This window comes from Mustela nivalis (genome assembly GCF_964662115.1).
Source record: "Mustela nivalis genome assembly, chromosome: 2".
Classification (NCBI taxonomy): domain Eukaryota; kingdom Metazoa; phylum Chordata; class Mammalia; order Carnivora; family Mustelidae; genus Mustela; species Mustela nivalis.
Window position 1 is genome coordinate 44,812,768 of NC_139021.1, and position 27,249 is coordinate 44,840,016.

Sequence of the window (27,249 nt, forward strand, 5' to 3'; positions counted from 1 at the left end):
TTGTCCTCACCTACCCAACTCCTGTGTGTATAACCAGCCACTCCTCACATGCCCATGCCCGGCGCAGCAGCATCTCCATCTGCCCACGGGTCCTGTCCCTGTGCTCTAATAAACCACCTTTTTGCACCAAAGCCGTCTAAAGAATTCTTTCTTAGCCGTCGGCTCCGAACCTCACCCTATTGAACCTCACCTAGGTTCAAGAACTTCATCAACAGCGTGTGTGAGAGCCAGCGGACACATGCGAAGGAGGTGGAGGCAGATGGGGGGAGAGAATTCTAACGACCCTGCACTGAGCACGGAGCCCAGTATGGGGTTCAGTCTCTTGACCCTGAGATCCTGATCTGAGCTGAAACCAAAGGTCAGACGCTTAACGAACGGATTGAGCCAGTCAGTCACTGCTGACACTTTTCAGTATTGTTTTCTCTTTAGAAAATGCTAGAGCTTTCCATCTAATCTTTTGCATCTTTCAGTGAGGCTTTATGGAAATTACAAGTTTTGATTTATTTGAAGTTGATTATTTAGTTTAAAAGCAAAATAAAAATATTTTACATAAATATTTGCTGTATCTATGTACGTAAGTACAGCAAATATGTGTCTATACATTTACTTTTTTTTTTTTTTTTTTAATTCTTAGAACCATTCAGACTTTTGACTGGTGTTGAATACGTTGTTGGAAGGAAAAACTGTGGCATTCTTATTGAAGGTGATCAGTCAATCAGTCGAAATCATGCTGTGTTAACTGCTAACTTTTCTGTAACCAACTTGGTATGTCACTAATTTATTTCACTAGTTTAAAGTGAGGGGGTTGAAATTACAAGATTACTTTGGTGTGTATGAGGGAGTTTGTAGAATTTTTAATTCCATAAAGGTGTTAGTTTTTTTATGTTAAAACTAAATACTATTTTGGTGGTTGTATCAGTGGTGTTTGTTTTGATAATTTAAGTTTCTGTTCCAGTGTCTTATTCTTTTGTAGTGATTTAGAAACTCAAAGGAATACTTACTGAATGAACATTAAGTGCTTACTCTGTATCCATCATTGTGCCAACCCTGGCAATAGAGCAGTGAACAGACCCAAGTCACATTCCTGCTTTAAAGAGTTCTTATAGCCATGTGAACACAGGCATTTCCCATGTAATGTAGGTTTTCACAGTGGGAATTGGTTCGTTTTAGTAGGAAAAACACCTGTTGCTATGTCTCATAGTTCTTTGAATGGCTTTGTTTTGGTTGGTTAGTTGTTTTAATAACAACAGTGGGTGGTAAAAATACTAGTGTATATAAATGGCTGTCCTCTTGATAATACTGGTGATAATAAAACCCATTATTTTGAGCAAAGACTGCGTACCAACAAATGCCGGATCTGTGCAGTAATATTTAGCTTTGGTGTCTGTATTCTTTTAGGTATAAGAGAAGATTATTATTGAAATTCCCAAAGGAAAAATAAAATTATTACTTTAAGTCAGACATTCTAGCCTTTTCTTATTGGACTTTTTTTTTTTTTTTAACTGTGTTATTTTGGTAATATAAAAAAAAAAACTTCGGGATGAAGCTGTCATGCATAAAACAGACCACACAAAAGCAAAGAAATTCTCAAATGTGTGAAATTAAGGGGTTAGAAAACTCTGCACTGACTTAACAAAAATAAAGAAGATGCATGTTCTGAGAAGAGTGATGCTGGAATTCAGGCATTTGCCATTAATTTCAAGGCCTTCTGTGCCTGCAACTGAAACAGTAACTGTTGCCTTCTATGTTAGGAGGTTGGCCATCTATTCAGTTACCTATTCAAAAATTTACTTCCTTTTTGTTTTGAAACCTTTTCCCCCTGGGAATTGCATTTACTGAGTGGTAAAAGACTTTAATTGTATTGATTTTTTTGTTCATTTGCTTCAGAGTCAAATTGGTGAGACTCCTATATTGACAATAAAAGATAATTCTAAGTATGGTACCTTTGTTAATGAGGAAAAAATGCAGAATGGCCTTTCCCAAGCTTTGAAGACAGGGGATAGAGTTACTTTTGGAGTGTTTGAAAGTAAATTCAGGTAAGATTTTTTTTAATTGGTATTAAAAATGGATGGCTTTGTTTTGCACTGATCAAATTTTAAAGGACATGATATTTATGGATAATGAATTTAAAACCATTTAATTTAGTTCCTGCTTATTACATTCGTGCACTTTGCATCACATGTGGTTAGTGCATTTTGTCAGTGCCAGGAGTAGTTAAGAGTTGGAATGGTCACAGAGATCCTTGATGGGAGCTCCATTTGTTTGATTCCACATAAGTTAAAGTATAATGTTAACTTAGATCATTGTTTTTTCTTAAGTGCAACACAAGACTTCGGAAGTGGTAATTTCATAAATTAGAAAGTGTAAAAATACATAAAAATTAAAATAGCATGTGATGTGAGCTTAAAGTACTATAAATTGCCATCTCTGGAGCTATGATAATATAACTTTATGTAACTTATTCTCATTTGCAGAGTAGAATATGAGCCTTTGGTTGCATGCTCTTCTTGTTTAGATGCTTCTGGGAAAACTGCTTTAAATCACGCTATATTGCAACTTGGAGGACATACTGTAAACAATTGGACAGAAGAATGTACTCATCTTGTCATGATATCAGTCAAAGTTACCATTAAAGTAGGTTGAATGCCATGATATTATATTAAAATAAGTTCTGTGAATTTAAGCTTACTCACCAACTATACACAAGATATTTTTAAAGCCATTTATTTTAAAACTATCAGAACTGTTAGTTGTGGGTTTATATAGTGTCAGTCTGTGCCTTCATGTACCATTTAGGCTATAATGTTTAAGATAACCTGTTTATTATTTGAGACAAGCAAAAGCCTATAAAATTATATTTAGCATTTAAAAAATTTAGCATTTTAAAAATGATTTATGTTATATTTTCACCAATAAGTTTATTATAATGTGTAGTTGGTATCTCCAGTCTAAACGTTAGCTTTTAGAGACTGGAAGTCCACTGCCAGTCTCCAAAGCTAGTATCTCTAGTCCTTTCTGTCAAGTTGTCTTCCTCCAGCTCAACTCATGTCTCATCCTCTCTTTACTAAGTTTTTATTTGGTATAATGCTCTTAAAAGACTTTTAAGTTTATAGTTTATTATTACTGTACTGTATCTTCACCATCTAGAGATCTGTAGATATGTACCATTAGAGGATGCCAACTCTCATTAAAACAGTGATATATTTTGGTATGTTTTCAGATTTTACGTCTTCATCAGATTTGGTTATATCCAAAGCTAATTGAAGAATGACATTGGGAGGTGATTCGTCTCCTTTTAAACAGGTTGACTATAGATATGTGAGATTGTTTTAGGTTAATATCTATAGTAAAAAGGAACAGATATTTAGATTCCCTTATTAGATGGTACAGAAATCTTTTAATACATAATTAGAATATGTATATTACAGTTAAACAAGTATCAGAGAGAAAGACTTACTGCTCAATTGAACCTCAAGTTAAACTTGTATGTTGGTGGGGTTATCGCTGATCAAGGGTCGTTTGCAAGCTTATGAAGGTTATAAATTCAGCAGAGTGATTGGCCTCCTGAGTACTAATTTATGCTAATAAATCAAAATTTTCATTTATTAGTTTATAGTAGGGATGCAGCCTCATAGTGACTGTATATTTATGTATAGACTTCAACACAATCCCCTTAAAGGTACTAAGGTACCTGAGAAGTGAAATTTAGATAATCATACACTTGCTTGGTGATTATGAAATAAGAGCAAAGGCAGTTAAACAGTCTTGAGAGATACTTTACTGAGTCCATGACAGATTTGGAACTAGCGTCCATTCACCAAAGTGTACACTATTCCAGCGACTGAGATACTAACAGCACTGGATATTTGAATGTCACTGTATATACACCAGCAACGACGTGCAGAGCAATCCTTTTTCAGTATTTTTGATCAGCCATGTACCAAAAAAAGAAAACCAACTTACTATATTATTTGTTTTGGTAAATTTTCCAAAAGTACAGATTACCTTATATTTTTAAAATCATTAAATGTTTGAACCAAAAGGAAGCTTACGGAACATTCAGTTAAATTTTTATTTTCTGAAGAGGAAACTGAGGCATGGAGGACTTAAATCCTTTGCCCAGGATCACATGTATTGGAGCCTGCCCTTTGCCAGAGGCCAGTTATTTCACTCTACATTCGCGGTTGTTGTATTGAGATTCCAGTTTTGAGAGACGCCCTACATTGCTTGCTCATATTTAAGTAATACCCTATGTTATTGGAAGCACACTTAGAAATTCTTCAGTTGGATTATTTCCTAAAATTATGCTGAATCCTTATTTTCATCTCCAGTGGTGGTGGTTTCTAATCTTTTTCAGATTTTGTGGTATCTTTTTATTTGATGTTTATAGCTTAGTTCACTTGCTAGTTGAAGTTTCTCCACCCTTATCTAACCCCAATCTCCATGTATTTATTTTGAGCTTTTATACGACCCCAAACAGTTATTCCTTTATTTACTTTCTTGAAAATACTTTATTCCATAGTTAAAATCTGTTCAAAGGGCATTTAGGCAGAAAAGATCTTATAGCTCATGTGTATCTCTTGATACTGTCTTCTCTAGGGTAGTTGTTACATTTTCTTAATTCTCAGGTCTACTTTTTTTTTTTTTTAAGATTTTATTTATTTATTTGACAGACAGAGATCACTAGTAGGCAGAGAGGCCGGCAGAGAGAGAGAGGGAAGCAGGCTCCCTGCCAAGCAGAGAGCCCGATGCGGGGCTTGATCCCAGGACCCTGGGATCATGACCTGAGCTGAAGGCAGTGGCTTTAACCCACTGAGCCACCCAGGCACCCCTCAGGTCTACTTTTTAACATTGTAAGAACTTTTAAATTGGAATACGTTTTAAAATTGACTTATTTTGTTACATTGTTCTGCCCTCCCCAAAGCAATTTTTAAATTAATATTGTAATATATGGCTCCTTAAAATTAAGTGATATTACAGAGATTTGTATACCAAAATTAAACAGTGGCCAAATACTTTAGTTTTGTAGATTGTGGCTCCTTTATAAATTTAGAGAAATGAAAAGAAAAACCTATTAAACAGAGCGGCCCCTTTGTAGTCTCTAACCTAAAACTTTCCTTTAAAGAAAAGCTAGCATGTGATTATTTGTCCTCACTTATGTTTTCTTCTTTCCAGACAATATGTGCACTCATTTGTGGTCGTCCGATTGTAAAGCCAGAATATTTTGCTGAATTTCTTAAAGCGGTTAAGTCCAATAAACAGCCTCCACAAATTGAAAGGTATATCCTGTATTTTTTTTAACCTATACCAGTTTATTAAAGGATACAATATAGGATGCTAACCAACAGCCTGATGGAGAGATACATAAGGCAGGGTGTGGGGAAGGGGCACGGAGCTTCATGCTCACCCCAGGCACGCTCCTCTCCTGGCACCTCCACGTGCTCACCAACCCGGAAGTTCTGCATCATGTATTTTAAATAAAATACGACATGCAGAACGCAATAGCACTGATTTTATTTAGGTTGATTTCCTCTTTAATGACTGTTTCAGGATGTAGTATTCAGTTTAACAAAGTTTTTTTGTTGTTGTTAGTATGTAACAGGGTTTGTTGGTGTTCCTTATCTCAGTGAAATGTTACATATGTGCCAATTTTTTTTTTTTAAGATTTTATTTATTTATTAGAGAGCACAAAGGGGGGGGGTAGAAGAAGAGGGAGAAGCAGATTCCCTACTGAGCAGGAAGTCTGACAAGGGGCTTGATCCCAGGACCACGAGATCATTACCTGAGCTGAAGGTGGATGCTTAACCAACTGAGCCACCCAGTGCCCCCATATGTGCCAATATTTAAACAAAAAAAAAAAAAGGATAGCAAATGGCCACAGAGGTATAGTCAAAAGGCCACATGTTCCAGTGCCACGCATCATGCAGGCAGGACCCCTGAAATTGTTGGTCCTGCAATTGGTGCAGCAACACTGTTCTGCAATCATGTAGTCCTGAGTCAGAATGCTAACAGCACTGTGGCTTTGGGAATGGAGCTTATTTCTTTTGAGCATCAGTTACCTCCTTTGAAAAATCAGAATCCTGTATTTAAGTATTTAATAGTATTAGTTATTTTAAGTAATAGAGTATACAAAGTCTGAGCATTTTGCTTGGCACTGAAGTAGGTGCTTATTAAAAGAAGTGCTGCTGATTGCAGTAAGTATGGAGTAAGATTCACAATAGCTTTATGATGATGGTGAGGATGATTTTAGATGCTCTGCTAAATTGGTGAACCACCAGGGGCACCTGGGTCGCTCAGCGGGTGAAAGCTTCTGCCTTCAGCTCAGGTCATGATCACAGGGTTCTGGGACCGAGCCCCGCATTGGGCTCTCTGCTCAGCGGGGAGCCTGCTTCCTCCTCTCTCTGCCTGCTTCTCTGCCTACTTGCGATCTCTGTCAAATGAATAAATAAAATCTTTAAAAAAATAAAAAAAATAAATTGGTAAACCACCAGACTAAGGGATCTATCTACTATATAGTATTTGTGATGTTTTGAAGTAATATGAGCTATGGTTGAAGAGGAAGATGTTTGGATTTTTATTTTTGGATTGTATGGTTAAATTGCTGGTGACTGTAAAATGGTGGGTGTTTTTAGTCAATTTTGCACAAGAACATGCTTGCCTAAAATATGTTAATAGATTATAGTCTATATGGCCTAATAGGTAGATTGTGTATTTATAAGCTCATCTTAATGTCTGTAGGACAACTTTGAATATTTAAGGCTTTAAAAATCTAGAATGTCATGCAAGTTAAGAATTCTATTAGTAGTTCAAAATATCATTAGCTGTTATAAAGTATCTTGCCCATTGCTGGGTTTTTTTTGGGGGGGGGGAGAGGGTACTATTTATGCCTAATATGTGTCTGTTTTTCAAAGTAACTGAAAGTCAGATTTTTCTTCTTTTTAGTTTTTTCATTTGGGAGGTTTCTTATATTGATAATGTAATATTTTCGGACTCTGGAAAGAGGTCCTCAGATTTTAAAATGGATGATTGTAAACTATTTTGAGTCCTAGACTACTGTGAGAACATGAAAACACTAGTCTTTCCTCCAGAAACTTAAATTTCATGCTACCAACTTGCATAGTATTTCAGGAGAATCACATCTTTCTCTGAAGCCTATTCATGATCCTATGGAAGCCAGTAAATACCATAAATAATGATCCTTGCTACAGATAATAAATGATTATTAATCCTATATTGGAAGTGGAGGGTCTGATAGGTTTCTACTAATGATGATAATGTGTTTTATGGTCTTGAAAGTTTTGGAATTAGTCATTGATTTCCACTCACTGTTTAAGAGTCCCCGGTATGTTTAATCTGGATCTATTTTTGACTTTAGGCTCAACATAATTTTTTCTAGCTTCAGTTTATGACTGTATTAACTTAGATGACTATATTAAAAATCTTTGCTATAAGAGTAATAACTTCTCATTCAGTCTTAACCATGAAAAGCATTTACATTAGCCTGTGTTTGATAATGGCAACTGATGATCGATCACATTTTATATTACATTGAAAAATTAGTTTTTGCCTTCATCTTACTGGGACCCACTTTAATATCCATGTTGAAGTCTTTTTTGACTATGTACTCAACTATAAAATAGAAGAAGGATTCGATTTAAATATTAAATAGTAGGATAGGTTACAAAAGGTTTATGAAATAAATGTGATGGCTCTATAATAAAATGTAACAGTCTCTTCTTCTAGTTCTGAAAAGCGTTATCACTGTATTTAAAATAAAAGGGATATTTTTAACCTAACAAAAGTCTAGTTCTATTTAGTATAGTTGTGTCATCATCTCTTGCACTATTAGCAAGAGACAGGGTAAGACAGAGTTTAAGCTTTATGTACCTGACATGATTTGTGATACCTCATTTGTCTAAACTGTCATCAAAATACCAATGTAGATGAAGTCATTTTTAGAAGATGTCATTCAAAATACTTATTTTGATAATCAGTACTTTATTAAAGGAAGCTCATTAAAATATTGTATATTTTCTGAATGTAAAGAAATGATTCCTTAAAAAAGAGAAGGAGTTACTTTTGTTTGAGTTTTTACAGTTTCATATTGTGGAGTGCTCTCTCAATTACTATATTTCAAATAACAAGCATTGTTTTTGGGAAAACACTGTTGGGAGAAGGTTAATGTTTGCATTCATGTAATACAACTTGTCAAATGTGCAAAAAGTACAAGGCCCTGATTGCCCTATATACCCAGGCCATTTCTTACCGTTTGTAGTGAGAAGCCTTAAGGGAAGAGGTAGTGTCCCTTTTGGGACAGAGAACAGGCCTGCTTATAATTGGCTGTGAAACTCATGGATTCTGAAATTCATTGTTCCTCTCTCCTGTAATACAACCTACTGTATGTGCCTTTTATATCATCCCCACAGGACTTGGTCAGGGAGGAGATCTTCCACAGATATGCTGAGGCTTGCTGCTCATATTATCTCTGATCCAGGAGTCTTGTGTCTTCTGCCCACATCCACAAAACAAGAACAGGCTAACTAACTGGCTTATAGTCAAATATCAGACCCAAGAGACACATTAGTCTTAAACAGTCTTAGTTTATGGAGTTGACTGTATATAATCAATCAAAATTCAAGGCAAAGAAATCTAACATATGGCAGAAATTTTTTCCTGACAATATAACCTTATATTTTTACAAGTTTGAATGTCACTGAAATTTGGGCCTTTCAGAGATCACCAGAAGAAAGCGGTATAGTAAGTTATTGTACAAATTATGAACATGGGGCTATAGGACTGACTAATGAAATAAACAGCTGTCCAGATGTTGGGCAAATGAATGTTGTGGCTTGAAATACAGTTTCCATGACCAAAATTATACATAAATTGAGAAAAATTCTGTATTTGAAAAATTTGGGGACAGAAATTAAGATGATGTACTTTGAATTAGATGAAATTTATGGGACAGATATTAAGATGATGTTCTTTTAATTAAATGAAATTTACTTAAGATGATTTAAGGAATTTAAAAGCCATAAAAATGTACATAGGAAAAAGTCAGTATTTCTAGATTAATATTTTCTAGAATGTGTGAATTATATGTACTAGTTACTAGATAATAAGACATTATTTGTAGCTCTCAAAGTGTCTATATAAATTACAGAAATTATTTAGGCAATGTGCCTCTAACATTGGTCTCTGCCAAGTTAATTTACTCTTTTCCAAATTTTTTTACTGTCAAATCACTGGAGTCTCAGAAATGCTTTAAAACTTCTAGAACATACTGCTTTAGAAATACTGAATTTTTTTTTTAATTTTTTTTTTATAAACATGTATTTTTATCCCCAGGGGTACAGGTCTGTGAATCGCCAGGTTTACACACTTCACAGCACTCACCAAAGCACATACCCTCCCCAATGTCCATAACCCTACCTCCCCTTCTCCCAACCCTCCTCCCCCCAGCAACCCTCAGTTTGTTTTGTGAGATTAAGAGTCACTTATGGTTTGTCTCCCTCCCAATCCCATCTTGTTTCATTGATTCTTCTCCTACCCACTTAAGCCCCCATGTTGATCACCACTTCCTCATATCAGGGAGATCATATGCTAGTTGTCTTTCTCTGCTTGACTTATTTCGCTAAGCATGATACACTCTAGATCCATCCACGTTGTTGCAAATAGCAAAATTTCATTTCTTTTGATGGCTGCATAGTATTCCATTGTGTATATATACCACATCTTCTTGATCCATTCATCTGTTGATGGACATCTAGGTTCTTTCCATAGTTTGGCTATTGTGGACATTGCTGCTATAAACATTCGGGTGCACGAAGGCACATATCACATTTTTATTAACTATTATTAATTTGTATTCATTGCAGTGGGAGCACCTTTGAATTCCTCTTCATATCTCATGTCCTAGTACAGAATAATATTCAATAAATATTGCTAAAATGTTTGAGAGTTAAAAAAAATCTTTGAGATGTGTGCTTATATCTGCTTGACTTATTTCATTCAGCATAATCTCCTCCAGTCCCATCCATGTTGATGCAAAAGTTGGGTATTCATCCTTTCTGATGACTGAATAATACTCCATTGTTTATATGGACTATATCTTCTTTTTTTTCACCATTTTTAAAAAATTTCTTTCCAGCATAACAGTATTCACTGTTTTTGCACCACACCCAATGCTCCATGCACATCTTCTTTTTTTTAATTTTTTAAAATTTTTATTTATTTTTTTAATTTCTTTTCAATGTTCCAGAATTCATTATTTATTTATAATTTTTTATTTTTTATAAACATATATTTTTATCCCCAGGGGTACAGGTCTGTGAATCACCAGGTTTACACACTTCACAGCTCTCACCAAAGCACATACCCTCCCCAATGTCCATAATCCCACCCCCTTCTCCCAAACCCCCTCCCCCCAGCAACCCTAAGTTTGTTTTGTGAGATTAAGAGTCACTTATGGTTTGTCCCCTCCCAATCCCATTTTCTTTCATTTATTCTTCTCGTACCCACTTAAGCCCCCATGTTGCATCACCACTTCCTCATATCAGGGAGATCATATGATAGTTGTCTTTCTCCGCTTGACTTACTTCGCTAAGCATGATACGCTCTAGTTCCATCCACGTTGTCGCAAATGGCAAGATTTCATTTCTTTTGATGGCTGCATAGTATTCCATTGGTATATATACCACATCTTCTTGATCCATTCATCTGTTGATGGACATCTAGGTTCTTTCCATAGTTTGGCTATTGTGGACATCGCTGCTATAAACATTCGGGTACATGTGCCCCTTTGGATCACTACATTTGTATCTTTAGGGTAAATACCCAATAGTGCAATTGCTGGGTCATAGGGCAGTTCTATTTACAACATTTTGAGGAACCTCCATGCTGTTTTCCAGAGAGGTTGCACCAGCTTGCATTCCCACCAACAGTGTAGGAGGGTTCCCCTTTCTCCGCATCCTCGCCAGCATCTGTCATTTCCTGACTTGTTGATTTTAGCCATTCTGACTGGTGTGAGGTGATATCGCATTGTGGTTTTGATTTGTATTTCCCTGATGCCGAGTGATATGGAGCACTTTTTCATGTGTCTGTTGGCCATCTGGATATCTTCTTTGCAGAAATGTCTGTTCATGTCCTCTGCCCATTTCTTGATTGGATTATTTGTTCTTTGGGTGTTGAGTTTGCAAAGTTCTTTATAGATTCTGGACACTAGTCCTTTATCTGATATGTCGTTTGCAAATATCTTCTCCCATTCTGTCAGTTGTCTTTTGATTTTGTTAACTGTTTCCTTTGCTGTGCAAAAGCTTTTGATCTTGATGAAATCCCAATAGTTCATTTTTGCCCTTGCTTCCCTTGCCTTTGGCGTGATTTTTAATGGTGTTTTCCTCACATTTATTATTAGTTTCTTTTCTTGTTCTCATCCTTATACTAGTAAAGAGAAGAAGGCTTGTCTAGGTATATAAAGTTCAGAGCTTAGTGTATTCATTGTATTATCAATAATTTTATATATTATATACATATATGTATATACGTACATACATGTATGTATGTACGTATGTACATATACACATGTGTACTTGACTCCCAACATTTGGTTAGATTCTTCACAATACAGTGATGTATTTTTTTTTTTGCAAGATCAGTCTTATTAGGGCACCTGGGTGGCTCAGTGGGTTAAAGCCTCTTTTTGGCTCAGGTCATGATCCCAGGGTCCTGGGATCGAGTCCCCCATCGGGCTCTCTGCTCAGCGGGGAGCCTGCTTCCTTCTCTCTCTGCCTGCCTCTCTGCCTACTTGTGATCTGTTTCTGTCAAATAAATAAATAAAATCTTTAAAAAAAAAAAACAACCAGTCTTACTGAGTGGCTCAAATTTACCCCTGTTTTTAAAAGAAAATCAAGGGGCGCCTGGGTGGCTCAGTGGGCTAAGCCTCTGCTTTTGGCTCAGGTTATGATCTCAGGGTCCTGGGATCAAGTCCCGCATCAGGCTCTCTGCTCAGCAGGGAGCCTGCTTCCCTACCTCTCTCTGCCTTCTTCTCTGCCTACTTGTGATCTCTGTCAAATAAATAAAATCTTTAGAAAAAAAGAAAGAAAAGAAAAACATAGTTTTTCAGTCCCAGAATTTTAATGCTCAAATCTATATATAGGGGCAGTTAAGGGATGTTTACATTTTTTTGGTCTACTTTTAATTTATATTTTGTACTGTCAGTTTACTACCAAATATTTCTTAATGCCTACCATGAATTAGGCAATATAGAGCTGAGGATATAGTGATGAGTCAAAAAGCATTGCAGTTTCTGCCCTCATGGCACTTGGTAGAAGAGCCAAATACTAAAAATGACACATATTGAAGTTAGAACTCTGATAGTGCCATCAAGAAAAACTAAAGGTTTATGATGCTCCTATCTTTAGGAACGTGATTCAAGGTTTAACAAATGTTCAGTCTTCATTGAGCTAAACTACAATGAACTATTTTCTGGGTATAGTAAACTATTAGTTGGGATAAAATTAAGAATGACAGTGTGATTAACAGTGGTGTAGGTAATTTAAAAATCATATTGCATTGTCATTGGAAGGCAGACTCACATCTACTCAGCTATATGTATGTGCTAAATAGTTACACACCATTTTTACCTAGGACTGGTTCCATCATCTGGTGTTACAGTACTACATACACTAATTCGTGAAGTAGCCATTTGTGTGTAAGTGAAGTAATAGTTGCCTTTCACACTGAAAGAAGTGTGAAATAAGGGAGAATTCTTACTGAAAGGGAGAGGATAAAAGGCATTCAAAGAGATAGTAAAATTTACCTTATTTATTAGTTAGAATATTTACTAATTTTCTAGCACTAACTTTTCTTGTAGATATAACATAAATGGTTAAAATAGTTTTCACTATTCTCTGTGTCTTTAAAAGTAAATAAATAGAATTGTAAAATTAGGTGTTTAGAAATCAGAATAATGCAGTGGGTTGCATTTCCCTCTGTTGGCTAGGTCAGTTGTTCCCTGCAGATAACTCATTTATTTGAGATTGCATGTTCTAAGAATCACTGTCTTAGAATAGATGTACAGTAGCCATTGTAAAGGTTAAAACACATATATTTTGTGGTTTGATCAGTTATAAGAATTAAAAATTAATGTAGTTGTTTAATCATGACTTAGCTAACTTCGTGAAATACGTATGTTGCCAAGGAGAAATCTGAGGGGAAAAAATGTAAGGAAATTAGTTCTAAAATGTGGGAGAGTGATCCTTATGACCTAAATATTTTTACCTCTCTCTGCCTGTATTAGCTGTTGCTCTCTGCAGATAGCTGAGTCTTGATTGTTTAGTGACTAATTGTCCAGGTTGTGTATTTCCTCTATCCTACATTGCTCCCTTATCATCACCATGATATGTTAGTAACTTTTTAAATTTAAGATTTTTTTTTAGAGCCGTTTTAGGTTCATTTCAAAATTGAGAGGAAGGTACAGAGGCTCCCCAAGTACTTCCTGTTTCCATACATGTATTGCCTCCCTCAAACTCCATCAAAGTAGCATGAGCCTGCATTGATGTCATAATCACCCAAATTCCATAGTTTACATTAGGATTTACTCTTGGTATTGTACATTCTGTGGGTTTGGATAAATATATTATGACATATAGCAATCATTATAGTATTATACTGAGTATTTTCACTGCCCTGAAAACCCTCTGTACCCTACCTATTCATCGTTGCCACTCTACCAACTCCCAGCCGCTAGTGAACTTCTACTGTTTCTATAGTTTTGCCTTTTCCAGAATGTCATATAGTTGGAATAATATGGTAGGTAGCCTTTTCAGAATGGCTTTTTCACTTAGTAACATGCATTTAAAGTTTCTTCATGTCTTCATGGCTTGGTAGCTCATTTCTTTTTAGTGCTGAGTAATAATTGCAGTGTTTGAATATACTGTGGTTTATCTGTTCACCTACTGAAGGGTATCTTGGTTACTTCCAAGTTATGGCAGTTAAGAATAAAGCTGCTATTCACATCTGTGCAGGTTTTAGTATGGACTTAATTTTTTCAGCTCTTTTGGATAGATACCAGGGAGTGCAGTTGCTGTATCATACAGTAAGAATGTGTTTAGTTTTGTGAGAAAGTACCAAATTGTTTTCCAAAGTGGCTTTACGATTTTGCATTCTCAACCAGCAGTAAATGAAAGTTCCTGGCACACCACATTCTCACAAGCGTTTGGTGCTATTTATGTTCTGGATTTTGGCCATTCTGTTTGTAAGAGTGACTCATTCTAATTTCCATTTTCCTGATAACATGATGTGTTGAGCATCTTGTGCTTATTTGTTATCAGTGTATTTCTTTGGTTACATAGCTGTTAAGATTATGGTCCTTTCAAAAGAAAAATTCTTAAATTCATTTTAGTTAACATACAGTGTCTTATTAGTTTTAGGGTTAGAATATAGTGATTGATCAGTTGCATATAATACCCAGTGCTCATTACATCAAGTGCCCTCCTTAATGTCCATCACCCAATTTCCTTATCCCCTTAGGTACCCTCCTTTCTTCCAGCAACCCTTATTTTGTTTCCTATAGCTAAGAGTCTCTTATGGTTTGCCTTCCCCTCTGTTTTTCCTTCCCTTCCCCTGTGTTCATCTATTTTATTTCTTAAATTCCATATATGAGTGAGATCCTATGGTATTTGTCTTTTTCTGACTGACTTAGGTCACTTAGCATAATACTCTCTAGTTCCATCCATGTTATGGCAAGATTTCATTCTTTTGGATGACTTGAGTAATACTCCACCGTGTGTTTGTGTGTGTGTGTGTGTGTGTGTGTGTGTGTGTGTGTGTATCTATGTCACATCTTTATCCATTTATCTGTCATTTATCCATTTATCTGACATCTGGGCTCTTTTCATATTTTGGCTATTACGGACATTGCTGATATAAACATTGGGGTGCCTGTGTCCCTTTGAATCATTTTGTTTGTGTCCTTTGGATGAGTACCCAGTAGTGCAGTTGTGGGTTGTGGGGTAGTTCTATTTTTAACTTTTTGGGAAACCTCCATACTGTTTTCCAGAGTGACTGCGTCCATTTGTATTTCCACCAAGAGTATGGGATGGTTCCCCTTCTTCTGCATTTTTGCCAATGTCTGGTGTTTCCTGGGTTGCTAATTTTAGCCATTCTGACTAGTATGAGATGATATTGTTTTTGTTTTGATTTGTGTTTTCCTGATGAGGAGTGATGTTGAGCATTTTTTCATGTGTCTGTTAGCCATTTGTATGTCTTCTTTGGAGAAATGTTTGTTCATGTCTTCTGCCCATTTCTTGATTGGATTTTTTTGTTTTTTGGGCTGTTGAGTTTGATACATCCTTTATAGATTTTGGATGCTAGCCCTTTACCTGATAAAACATTTGCAAATATCTTCTTCCATTCCCTAAGTTGCCTTTTGATTTTGTTGTTTTTTTTTTTTTTTTTAAGATTTTATTTATTTATTTGACAGAGAGAAATCACAAGTAGATGGAGAGGCAGGCAGAGAGAGAGAGGGAAGCAGGCTCTCTGCTCAGCAGAGAGCCCGATGCGGGACTCGATCCCAGGACTCTGAGATCATGACCTGAGCCGAAGGCAGCGGCTTAACCCACTGAGACACCCAGGCGCCCCTTGTTGTTTTCTTTAAACAAAAAAGCAAAAGCTTTTTATCCTGATGAAGCCCCAGTAGTTCATTTTTGCTTTTGTTTCCCTTGCCTCTGGAGACATGTCTAGCAAGAAGTTGCTATAAGATTTGTCCCATTTTTTAATCAGATTGTTTTCTTACTGTTGAATTTTGAGAGTTCTTTGTATATTTTGGGTAACAGACCTTTATCAGATGTGAGTTTTGCACGTATTTTCTCCCACTTTTTTGTACATCTCATTTTCTTGATGTCTCTCATGGAGCAGAAGTTCAAAAAAATTTTTTTAGAAGTTTTAAATTTTAGTGAGTCTAGCTCATAATTCATTCATAGATCAGGCCTGATGTATCTAAAAAGTCACTGCCATAACAAAGGTCATCTGGATTTTCTTCTATTATTTATGTTATCTTCTAGGAGTTTTATAGTTTAGCATTTTGCTTTAGGTCTGTGATCCATTTTGAGTTAATTTTTGTGAACATTGTAAGGTCTGCATCTAGATTCTTTTTTTTTTAATGTGAAACGTCCCAGTATCATCATCATTTGTTGAAAACACTATCTGAGCTCCATTGAACGGCCTTTGTTCCTTTGTTAAAGATCAGTTGACTAATTTATGTCAGTCTATTTCTGGGCTCTCTATTCTCTTTTATTTTTTTCATAATACCAGACTCTCTTGATTACTGTAGCTTTATAGTAAATCTTGAATTTGGGTCATATTAGTACTCCAACTTTGTTCTTCCTTAATATTATGTTGGCTCTTCTAGGTCTTTTGCCTCTATGTAAACTTCAGAATCCGTTTGTGAGTACCCACAAAATAACTTGCTGGGGGTTTACTGGGGTTACATTTAATCTATAGATCAAGTTGGGAAGAACTGACTTCTTGACAATACTGAATTTTCTTATCCATGAGCATTAGTAACTAGTAATTTTTACCTGAAGGTAGAGAGTTAAGCTGAAGGACTTGAACGATTAAAAATTGCTGTAGCAGAAGGTTTGATTATACAGAAAGTTGAAACTGAACTGATGTGAGGCTTAAGAATTACCTGTTGATTTTATGTATTTTTTTCTTTTCCCTTATTGTCATGGATGATTAAGATGTTCTTATCTTATAGCATTATGTTAAAGAGCTAAAAGTGTGTTTTTGGTGGGGGGTGTAGGAGGGAGAGAGAATCCCAAGCAGGCTGCATACCCCGTGCATAGCCTGCTGCTCCCACAACCTCAAGATGATGACCTGAGCTCAAATCAAGAGTCAGACGTTTAATGAACTGAGCCATCCAGGTGCCCCCAAAGATTGTGTTTTCTAATTTCACTTTGGAAATTTTATTTAAGTTGACAAATATTTTAAGTTTTATAATTTCCTGAGCTTCTCTAAAGGGATCTCTAATAAAACACTTAAAATAGTAGTTCATAGAATTGGATGTGAACATTGTTAACACACTTTGGTTCCTGGGAAACACAAGATGCAAATAGAATTTGATCTTTGTAGACAGTGTCTCTTTCAACCTTTTGTAATTCACAAAACTTGTTCAACTCTTGTAAATTAAACTGTACTTTAGGATTGTCTTCCCTTGGATTATACTTTTTTCAAAAATAAGGAACAGTTACGCTGTTCTGTTTGGCATCTGTCACCTGTCACCATTTTGTCCCAGATAAAACCCTTACTTTAAAAAAATAATAGTTTAATGATGAATTAATGATATTATGAAAATCAAACCTTCCTAGTGTCTAGATTACCACTCTGTTCAGTATAACAGTATACATAGAGAATAATATATATTTAAAATATACTGTAACTTTTTTTTTTACAGCTTTTACCCACCTATTGATGAACCAGCTATTGGAAATAAAAACATTGATCTCTCAGGACGACAAGAAAGAAAGCAAATCTTCAAAGGGAAAACGTTTGTATTTTTGAATGCCAAACAGGTAATCTTATGAGCTAAATTTTGCTGAAGAAAACATTATCAACTGGATAAATTATTATTGTTATCAATAGTTTTTTTTTTGAAATTTTATATGGAAGTGTGAAGTGAAACTGTCTAGGCAACAGAACTTGCCTGGAATTCATGTATACGAGATATTTTTTTGACATATGTTAATTGGCCAATTAATTAAGTTTATATAAATATATAAGTGAGGGGGTGGGGATAGAAAACTAATTTAAGTCCTTACTTGGTCAGTTAGTAAATGGGTGTTGAATGTCTTCAATGTGCTGAAATGGGGATTCAAAGAGTTTATGTTGTAGGTGGAAAATGTAAGCAAGCCTACAGAGTACTGTGAATTAAGTATGATAAGGAAATGCAAAGAATGTAACAATTCCAAGGCTGCAGAGCTATCTGGTGAACTGGGGATTTTCTGAGTGGAAGCTGGGATTGTCTTCTCAAAAAGTAGAACCAATTCTATTTCAGTTCTACTTTTACTTTACTTCTCTAATATAAATGAATGGATAAAGATGTATATATACAATGGAATATTACTCAGCCATAAAAAATAATGAAACTTGCCATTTGCAATGATGGGGATGGGGCTAGAGTATAATGCTAAGCTAAATAAGTCATTCAGAGAAAGACAAATACCATATGATTTCATTCATGTGTGGAATTTAAGAAACAAAACAAAGGAGCAAGTAGAAGAAAAAGAGAGGCAAACCAAGGAACAGATTCTTAACTGTAGACAACAAACTGATGGTTATCAGAGGGGAGGAGGTGGGGGGATGGGCGAAATAGGTGATGGGGACTGTGATATGTACTTGTGATGAGCATTGGGTGATACGGAAATGTAGAATTACTATATTGTGTACCTGAAACTAATATAACACTGTTAACTGCACTGGAATTAAAATAAATTTAAAAGAATGTATTCAAGGAATTGAATGTGGCTATTTCATTGTATTTTTTCTATTTCTATTTTTAGCATAAAAAGTTAAGTTCAGCAGTTGTTTTTGGAGGAGGAAATGCCAGGTTGATAACAGAAGAAAATGAAGAAAAAGATAGTTTCTTTTCAGCTCCTGGAATTTGTGTCGTTGACGTAGGAATAACAAGCTCACAGATTCTAATTCCTGACTCTCAGAAAAAATGGATTCACTCAATTATGGATCAGCTCCAGAGGTACAGAATCATCTTTATTAATAAAAAAAATAAAGACCCTTTTATCTGTAACTTTTTTTATTGTACTGAATTAACAGTGTAGAAGGATATACAAGAATTAGATTTTATTGTGTAAAAACTGCTACTGAGATCATTTTTGTACATTTCATGGTCATGCGTCTGCAAGATATTCTTTGGAGAATATTCTTAGGGTTAGAACCTCTGGGTCACAGGTTATGTGAATACTCAACCTCTGGAGTTTCAAACTTGTTTTCTGCTTTATACTTCCACCCACAGTATGTAAGAGATCAAGTAGATGCACATTGTTTTCCACACTTGGTATTGTTAGACTTTACAGTGTTTGCTAATTAAATGGATATATAATCATATCCTGTGATTTTTTGTTTCTGTTTTTCTCATTACCAGTGATGCTTAACATTTTTCCTGATATTTAATGGACGTCCGTTTTTACTGTTCTCAAATATCTGCTCATGTTTTTGTTTTTGTTTGTTTGTTTTTTAGATTTTTGTTTATTTGACAGAGGTCACAAGTAGGCAGAGAGGCAGTCAGAGAGAGAGGGAAGCAGGCTCCCCACTGAGCAGAGAGCCCAGTATGGTACTTGATCCCAGGACCCTGAGATCATGACCCAAGCCCAAGGCAGAGGCTTAACCTGCTTAGTCACCCAGGCGCCCCTCTTGTCATTTTTTTTTTTTTATTTGACAGGCAGAGATCATAAGTAGGCAGAGAAGTAGGAAGAGAGAAGCCTGAGCTGAAGGCAGAGGCTTTAACCCACCGAGCCACCCAGGTGCCCCCTCTTGTCATGTTTTCACCCAGTTTTCTAATTGTAGTTTTTTTTTTTAACAAAATTTTTTTTTAAAGATTTTATTTATTTATTTGCCAGAGACAGAGGGAGAGAGAGAGCGAGCGAGCACAGGCAGTCAAAGAGGCAGGCAGAGGCAGAGGGAGAAGCAGGCTCCCTGCCGAGCAAGGAGCCGGATGTGGGACTCGATCCCACGACCCTGGGATCATGACCTGAGCCGAAGGCAGCTGCTTAACCAACTGAGCCACCCAGGCGTCCCTCTAATTGTAGTTTTTTATACGGATTTCCCTGTGTGTGTGTGTGTGTGTTTTAGTTCTGTCCAGTTTTATCACTTGTTGGTGCATATATCACTACCTTAGTCAAGATAAAGAACAATTCCATCCCCATAGGATCTGTCCTGTTCTTTTATAACCATACCCACTTCCTTCCCTCCCTCCCCATTTCTCACTCCGTGTCCCCAAATCCTAGAAAACCACTAATTCATTCTCTTTCTAAAATTTTGTCTTTTTAAAAAAATGTTATATAAATGAAATATTATATACACTTTAGGACTGGTTTTTCTCATTCAGCAAAGTTTTTTGGAGATTCATCTAGGTTGTTTCTATCATTCATCCTTTTTAATTGCTGAGTAGTATTGAGAATATATAGATGTGTATATACTAGTTTTTGAGTCATTCTTACATTTTTTTCCAATTTTTATTACAAATAAAACCTCTGTAAACATACATGTACAAGTTTCTTTGTGAATGTAAGTTTTCATTTCTTTGGAATAAATGCCCTAGAGTGCAGTTTCTGGATCATATGTTAATTATATATTTGTGTATTTTTTTTTTATTTGTAGAAGTTCTTTCCATATTAATCTTTTTTTCACTCATATATGTTGCAGAATTTTTACCACTTCATAATGTTTTACTGTGTGATACATGAAAGTTCTTAATTTAATATACTGAAAATTAACAACCTTTTCTTTCTTAGCGCTTTTTGTATTTTAAAAAAATCTCTTTCTATTCATAGATCAAAAGGATATTCACCTAATTTTTTACTAATTTGTTGCTAGTGTTTTGATACATTCTTTTTGAAATTTGCTTTTAAACTATTTGGAATTGATTCTACTTTATACCAATGTCCCATACATCATAGGAATGTTGTTGGCTTTTCTCTGTTCCATTGGTCAATACGTCCTTATGCCAATACCACATTTACCACATTGTCTTAATTACTGTGACTTCAAGTGAGTCCTCATATCTGGTATGGCCAAATGTTGCTGGTCTTCTTTAGAAGCCTCCTGTTCATTTTTGGCTCTTTATTTTTCCATATACATTTTAGAATCATCTTTTCAAAGATCCTGTTGAGATTTTTATTAGGAATTCCATTGAATTCACAAATCAATTTGGTGAGAATTAAACAATTTTTACAATTTCCCTGTAAAGATCTTGAGTATCTTTTATTAGATTTATTCCAAGGTACTACATATTCTGTGGTAGATATTATGTATCCAATAGGTAGAATATAAATAGATAATATTAACCCTTTAATCACATTTTCTAGTTGTTTATTGATAGTGTATATAAATTCAATAGACATTTAGATATTAATCATATCCTGCCACCTTGGTAGACTCCCCTTTTTATTTGTAATGTATTTGTAGTCCTTTTTTTTGTAAAAATCATATTATCTGTGTTTCTATCCTTTTTTAAGCCGTATACTTCTGATGCTTCTCCTTTTTCTCTGCTTTGTACCTACCAGCATGTCTAGAGCAGAGGTAGTCTTAGGAGCCACATTTATCTTGCTATTGATTTTATTTTATTATTTTTTAAAAAATATTTATTTATTTGACAGAGAAAGAGAGGTCACAAGTAGGCAGAGGCAGACAGAGAGAGAGGGGGAAGCCGGCTCCCTGCCGAGCAGAGAGTTTGATGCGGGTCTCGATCCCAGGACTCTGGGATCATGACCTGAGCTGAAGGCAGAGGCTTTAACCCACTGAGCCACCCAGGCGCCCCTTGCTATTGATTTTAAAAGGTTGTGTTTCCCCATTTAGGATGTTTCCCCATTTAGAATAATGTAATTATCTGTATAACATTATTATTAATTATATATTTAAAATGTTTTTACTTTATGGAGCCAATCTTTCTAATTTACATAATATATTTATTGTTTAAAAAAGTAAGATAATAAAATACCAATTTTGAATTGCCTGAACTGTCAGTATATATATGTGATCACTTGATTATAATACTTTAAAAATATATTTTCATATTATAATTGCACATATAGTTGAGTTCTGTTACATTAACCCAGGACATACAAAAAGCAAACAGTAGGCATTTGAAAAATACCTTTGAAACTACTACAACCACTTAAAGCATCTTTGCAATAAATATTTAAAGTAGTTTTGGGGCACCTGGTTGGCTGAGTCGGTTGAACATCTGCCTTCAGCTCAGGTCATCATCCTGGGGTACTGGGATGGAGCCCAGCATCGGGTACTCTGCTAAGCAGGGAGCCTGTTCCTCCCTCTTCCCCTGTGCCTTCCCCAGCTTGTCCTCTCTGTCACTCACTTCTTCTCTCAAATAAATAAATAAAATCTTAAAAAAAAAAAAAGTTTTGTAGTTCTTAAACTCTGAGGTATAGTTTTATATAGCAGTGTTACTAAATTGTCTTTGTCTCGTTCACATAATAGAAAACAGAAGGTAGGTTCACTATAAGATTCCTTTAAGAAGATTCCTTAATACATGTAAGTTTGGTAAAATGATTTTATTTACTAAACTTAAAATTACAGAACGTGTAGAGATACAGCTTATGATATTTCTTTGAACTTTTCTATCTCTGTCCCTTTCTGCCCTCTTCTGTCTTTTAAATTTTATCTTTGGATCCTAGTAATAGATGTGCTTATAAAAACTTATTTTATTACTTCATCTGGTATTACTGTTTCCTTTTTCTGAAAGTGAAAGAATTTTAGAAATGGAAGGTTCTATCTCCTTTACTCTAGGCCTTTATTTTACAAGTGAGATGACTGACTTGCTAAAGGTAGTGCCCAGTATAATATTTCCCCAGTTGAGTAGGCCAGTACTCTGTGTATTTGAAATTCTCTCCATTACCATTAAATCGTGTTATCTCTTTTGGGAAGGAATAAAAAGATTTCACTTGACATCATGTTAATAGAGGTTGTTAGTTTTAATATATTATCATGCTTAAACTATTTTATTTTCATAGGCAGGGGCTTAGACCTATTCCTGAAGCAGAAATTGGATTGGCAGTCATTTTCATGACTACAGAGAATTACTGTGATCCTCAAGGCCAGCCCAATACAGGTAATGAAAACAATATTTTATTGATTTTTTTTTTTTTTTAACAGCTGTTAATTGTAACTTGGTGATAAGCTCTGTGCACATTACTGTGTACTTGTTAAGGATAACGATTTTCACCACCTTTTGAAACTCATCTATTTACCATTTTATTTACTTGATAAATATTTGTGGCTGCCATGTACTACTGGGCACTGTTTCTAAAGAAGTGCTGAAGATACAGTGGTGAATAAAACAAGATACCTGTTACTGTGAACTTTATATTCTAAAAGTCAGGCTTCAAGCAATTAAAGGCAGATACAACTGATAGGTTCAGTTAAAACCAGCCACCAAGGAAAAGCTAAAACAAGACCTGAAATTCTCCTTGTACAGCTTCTGCTCAAGAGGTCTGCCACTATCCGTTCTCACAGCCACTGCCGCACTTGAACTTCCCATTGTCTTCCTTTCCTGAGGGCTGTTAGAGTTGCCGGCAGTAATGGCCCTGCCTCCATACTCATTTCTACAGTTAATGTTTCACTTTGCCAGTAGAATCCACTTTTTCTTAAAACCTTTTACTAGCTCATTATTTATAAAATAAAACCCTAAGCCCTTCATCTAGAGTTCTGAGTCCTCAACAGTTTAGCCTTTTTCCTCCTGTCTTTATTTTTTATTTATTTTTTTAAAAAGATTTTTATTTATTTATTTGACAGACAGATCACCAAGTAGGCAGAGAGGTAGGCAGAGAGAGAGAGAGAGGAGGAAGCAGGCTCCCCACTGAGCAGAGAGCCCGATGCAGGGCTCGATCCCAGGCCCCTGGGATCATGACCTGAACTGAAGGCAGAGGCTTTAACCCACTGAGCCACCCAGGTGCGCCCTGTCTTTATTTTTTAAAAAATACACCTCCCTACAGTTTATACGTGCCATATTATTTATAATTTCCACACTCCTCAATCTTGTTCATCCTGGTCCCTGTTCTAGGATGCTAACACTGCTCTTCAAAATTTGACTCATTTAGCAGATGCTCACCTCTTTCATGAAGTTTTTCTAAGTTATTTTCTCTCCCATAATTCTTCTCCAAGTCAGAATTACTTTCTATACCCCAATAACGTTTTTGCATTCTAGCTAGACTTTCTTCCTACTTTGAAATATAAGCGGTTGGTTCCATGCCTTTTTAGCCACTAAATGAGTTATAAGCTCTAATTAATTTTGGATCCCCTGACAGCACCACCAAGCACAGTACTTTTTTGTACACAGTGTGAATATTTGCTTAATTGAACTAAATTATTGGCACACAGGATTATCTTTGCCAGTGTGGAGCAACAAAGTTTTATCATCCACTGTTGGAAATGTGTTCATGGCCAAAAGGGCTCTAGAGATCATCTAATCTGTCTTTCTATTAAAAGGTAAGCAAGCTCGTAAGGCTGAGAGCAGTTAAGATTCCATAAATGATTCATGGCCAACCCAATCCTAAAATGTGAGTTTTCTGAACATTTAGACCAGTACCTTTTCTGTTGTATCATTTCAGATAGAAACAGAGTCATAAGTAGTGAAAATCAACATTTTAATTAGTAGTGTTACTTCCTGCACATACTTATAGATGGATCTGTGTAGGCTCCAAGTCCTAGACATGTGACTTATAAGCAGTTTTAGAATACAACCCATTGGGCGGGAATAGGATAAATGCATGTGTCTCTCCCTCCCTTTCTCCCCTCCTTATTTTCTTCCGTCTATGTTTGTTTATGAATTCAGCAAGCATTTATTGAACATCTGTTACATACCTGTAATTATTTTAAATACTTGGGATAAAGAGGTAAGCAAATCAAAGCCCTGCCCCTATAGTATTTTTAGCAAGGAAAACATTGTAAATCTTTTGTTGACAAAGATTCCTTATTCTGGGATCATTAGATCCAACTTACAGTTTCTTTTAGTGACAATATAAGCATTTGTAATTACTATTTTTTACAGACTTCTGTGTAAGCTGAAATGAATTCTAGGAATATTTGTATTTAAGGAAATAACAATGAGCTTCTAATGAGATCACATAAGGAAAGTGGCAGAATTTGGAATCAGTAATAAACATTTACTAAGCACAACCTATGTCATGAGACCTAACCAGTGATGATTTAACTTAGATACTTAGTAGATGTCAACTTTTTAAATTTTTCATTTAATTATTTAATTCCATTAACTTATTTATATCTCTCATGTCCCAAACTTTGCTCAGGGACTGCAGATTTAGAAATGAACAAGAACCAGGTCCTATCCTCAAGGAGATTCCAAGTCTAATAATGGAAAGTAACAAGTAAATAAGTGTAGTATAAGGTGATGATGATGATAACAGCTAATAAATGCATTGTACTTACTGTGTTCCAAGCATTTTTCTAAGTGCTGTCAATGTATCAGTTCATTTTGTCCTCAAAACAAGATGGTTCTGATGAGGAAGCTAAGGTATGGAGAGGTTAAATAGCTTAATGCATGCAGTTGATGAAAGTTAAGCATGCAGTGTGTTAAAAGTTAGCAGAGTGATGTAAAGGGTAGTATGGAAGCTGAAATGAAGGATACCTGATTCAGTGTGGAAGGTTCAAGGAGAGTATGCCAGAAGAGTATCACTTGACTTGCTATTCTAGTAAATTAAAAGATGAAGTAATCATTAATGGTTTTCTGGAGTGGCCATGGAATTTATACCTAAAATATTTATATTTTCTTTTCAAATAGTATTCCTTCAGAAAGTGAAACTCACATTAATTTTTATTTGTGTCAAAGTAGAGTTGATACTCTTTCTGTAGGGAAGAAGCACAGTTTTTGTCTTCTAACTCGAATCATAATTTGAATTATAATATAAGTTGATTTTATGGGGCGCCTGGGTGGCTCAGTGGGTTAAGCCGCTGCCTTCGGCTCAGGTCATGATCTCAGGGTCCTGGGATCGAGTCCCGCATCGGGCTCTCTGCTCAGCAGGGAGCCTGCTTCCTTCTCTCTCTCTCTCTCTGCCTGCCTCTCAGTGTACTTGTAATTTCTCTCTGACAAATAAATAAATAAAAATCTTAAAAAAAAAATAATATAAGTTGATTTTATTTTTAAGTTGGTAATACTTCACAAAGGATTTGATGTAGCTTTAAAATGATTTGATTTAAATGATTCCATTACAGATGCCAACAGGCTGCTTTTTTAGGGCCATTTCATTAAATATTTGTTGGTTCCACTGAGTGAAGATAGCTGTGTTCTGTGTTGGCCACTTGTTTCCCTCAGCATGACACAGTCTAGACATTTTAAGTGACAGAATGTCCATTTTGTGTCTAGCAGTTTTGATTCTTCCTTTCACTTGTGTCATTTACAGCACTGAAGAGGACTCCAGGGCCAGGCCATTCCCAAGGCTTGTCAGTCAATGAAAACCTGGTACCAAGTGCCCCACTGAATACCACAACATACGTAGCAGACACGGAATCACAAGCGGATACATGGTAAAGCTTTATTGTTAACAAACTATTGCTATTCATAATATTAGTAAATTAATAGTGTACTCAAGAAGTCAAGTCATTGTCTTTATCAGATCAGCTCTTAGGAGATAAAGCATGGGAGAATGGGGTGCCAGGGAAGATAGTACAGTAGGTCAAGGATTAGTAAACTTTATGTAAAAGTCCAGACAGTAAATCTTTTTGGCTTTGTGAGTGAGTGATCTGTGTTACAGCTAGTCAGCTTTGCCTTTGTAGCATTAAATCTGCCTTAGACAACATGTAAATGAATGTGTGTGGCTGTGTTCCAATAAAACTTAATTTATGAAAACAAGTGGCAAGCCAGATTTGGCATGTAAGCCATAGTTTGCTAACCCCTGTCTGATGATAAAGCTTTTTTGTTTTTGTTCCTTACAGATGTACATAGAAGGCTGTAAAGAATTACAGTACTTTATTTGTGATTGTTGAAGCAAGTTTGAAATAAATTTATACTATAATATTGCCTTTATCTGAGTATAACTTTGGAGATACTTTCTATGTGTCTACCTGGCTATCTAAATAACTAATATTTGTTCATAAAGATAGTTTTCTAGTGGTTCACTGTTCGAAGAGGTTTTTGTTGTTGTTCTTTGAGGGTTTCATGGAGCAGGGGTAGGTCATTTGTATTCTGTGGTATTTTTCATTTAAGAGAACGTATTGTGTTTTTAAGTAATACATTAATGAGCTACTCATATTGAAAAATACTTGTGATATCACTTTTAGGTCATATTTAAATTTTTAATACATTGTTTTTTTTATATTGAGGCCAGATGTAAGTTTTTTTTTTCAGATGTAAGTTTTTAAAGAGAAACTATTAATGTTTTGAGAGTCATGTATATGACCAGTTTACTTCTTTTTCGTGAAATGAAGAATATTAAGGGCAGTTTATGTAACCATACATTGTGGAACTGTGTGTGTGTGTGTGTCTGT

The 27,249-nt window shown here is 35.6% G+C and overlaps 1 protein-coding gene across 2 annotated transcripts in view; it reads left to right on the forward strand.

Moving 5' to 3' along the window:
* NBN (nibrin) overlaps positions 1-27,249 on the forward strand; it is a 53,481-nt gene that overhangs the window by 2,552 nt on the left and 23,680 nt on the right. The window contains exons 2-9 of one of the 2 annotated variants that reach the window (XM_082719418.1): positions 635-765; positions 1,888-2,036; positions 2,475-2,634; positions 5,176-5,279; positions 17,453-17,570; positions 18,558-18,751; positions 22,761-22,858; positions 26,166-26,289. In XM_082719418.1, the coding sequence (XP_082575544.1) occupies positions 635-765; positions 1,888-2,036; positions 2,475-2,634; positions 5,176-5,279; positions 17,453-17,570; positions 18,558-18,751; positions 22,761-22,858; positions 26,166-26,289 (1,078 nt within the window). The remainder of the gene's footprint in view (positions 1-634; positions 766-1,887; positions 2,037-2,474; positions 2,635-5,175; positions 5,280-17,452; positions 17,571-18,557; positions 18,752-22,760; positions 22,859-26,165; positions 26,290-27,249) is intronic. The other variant, XM_082719419.1, reaches the window with a different exon arrangement.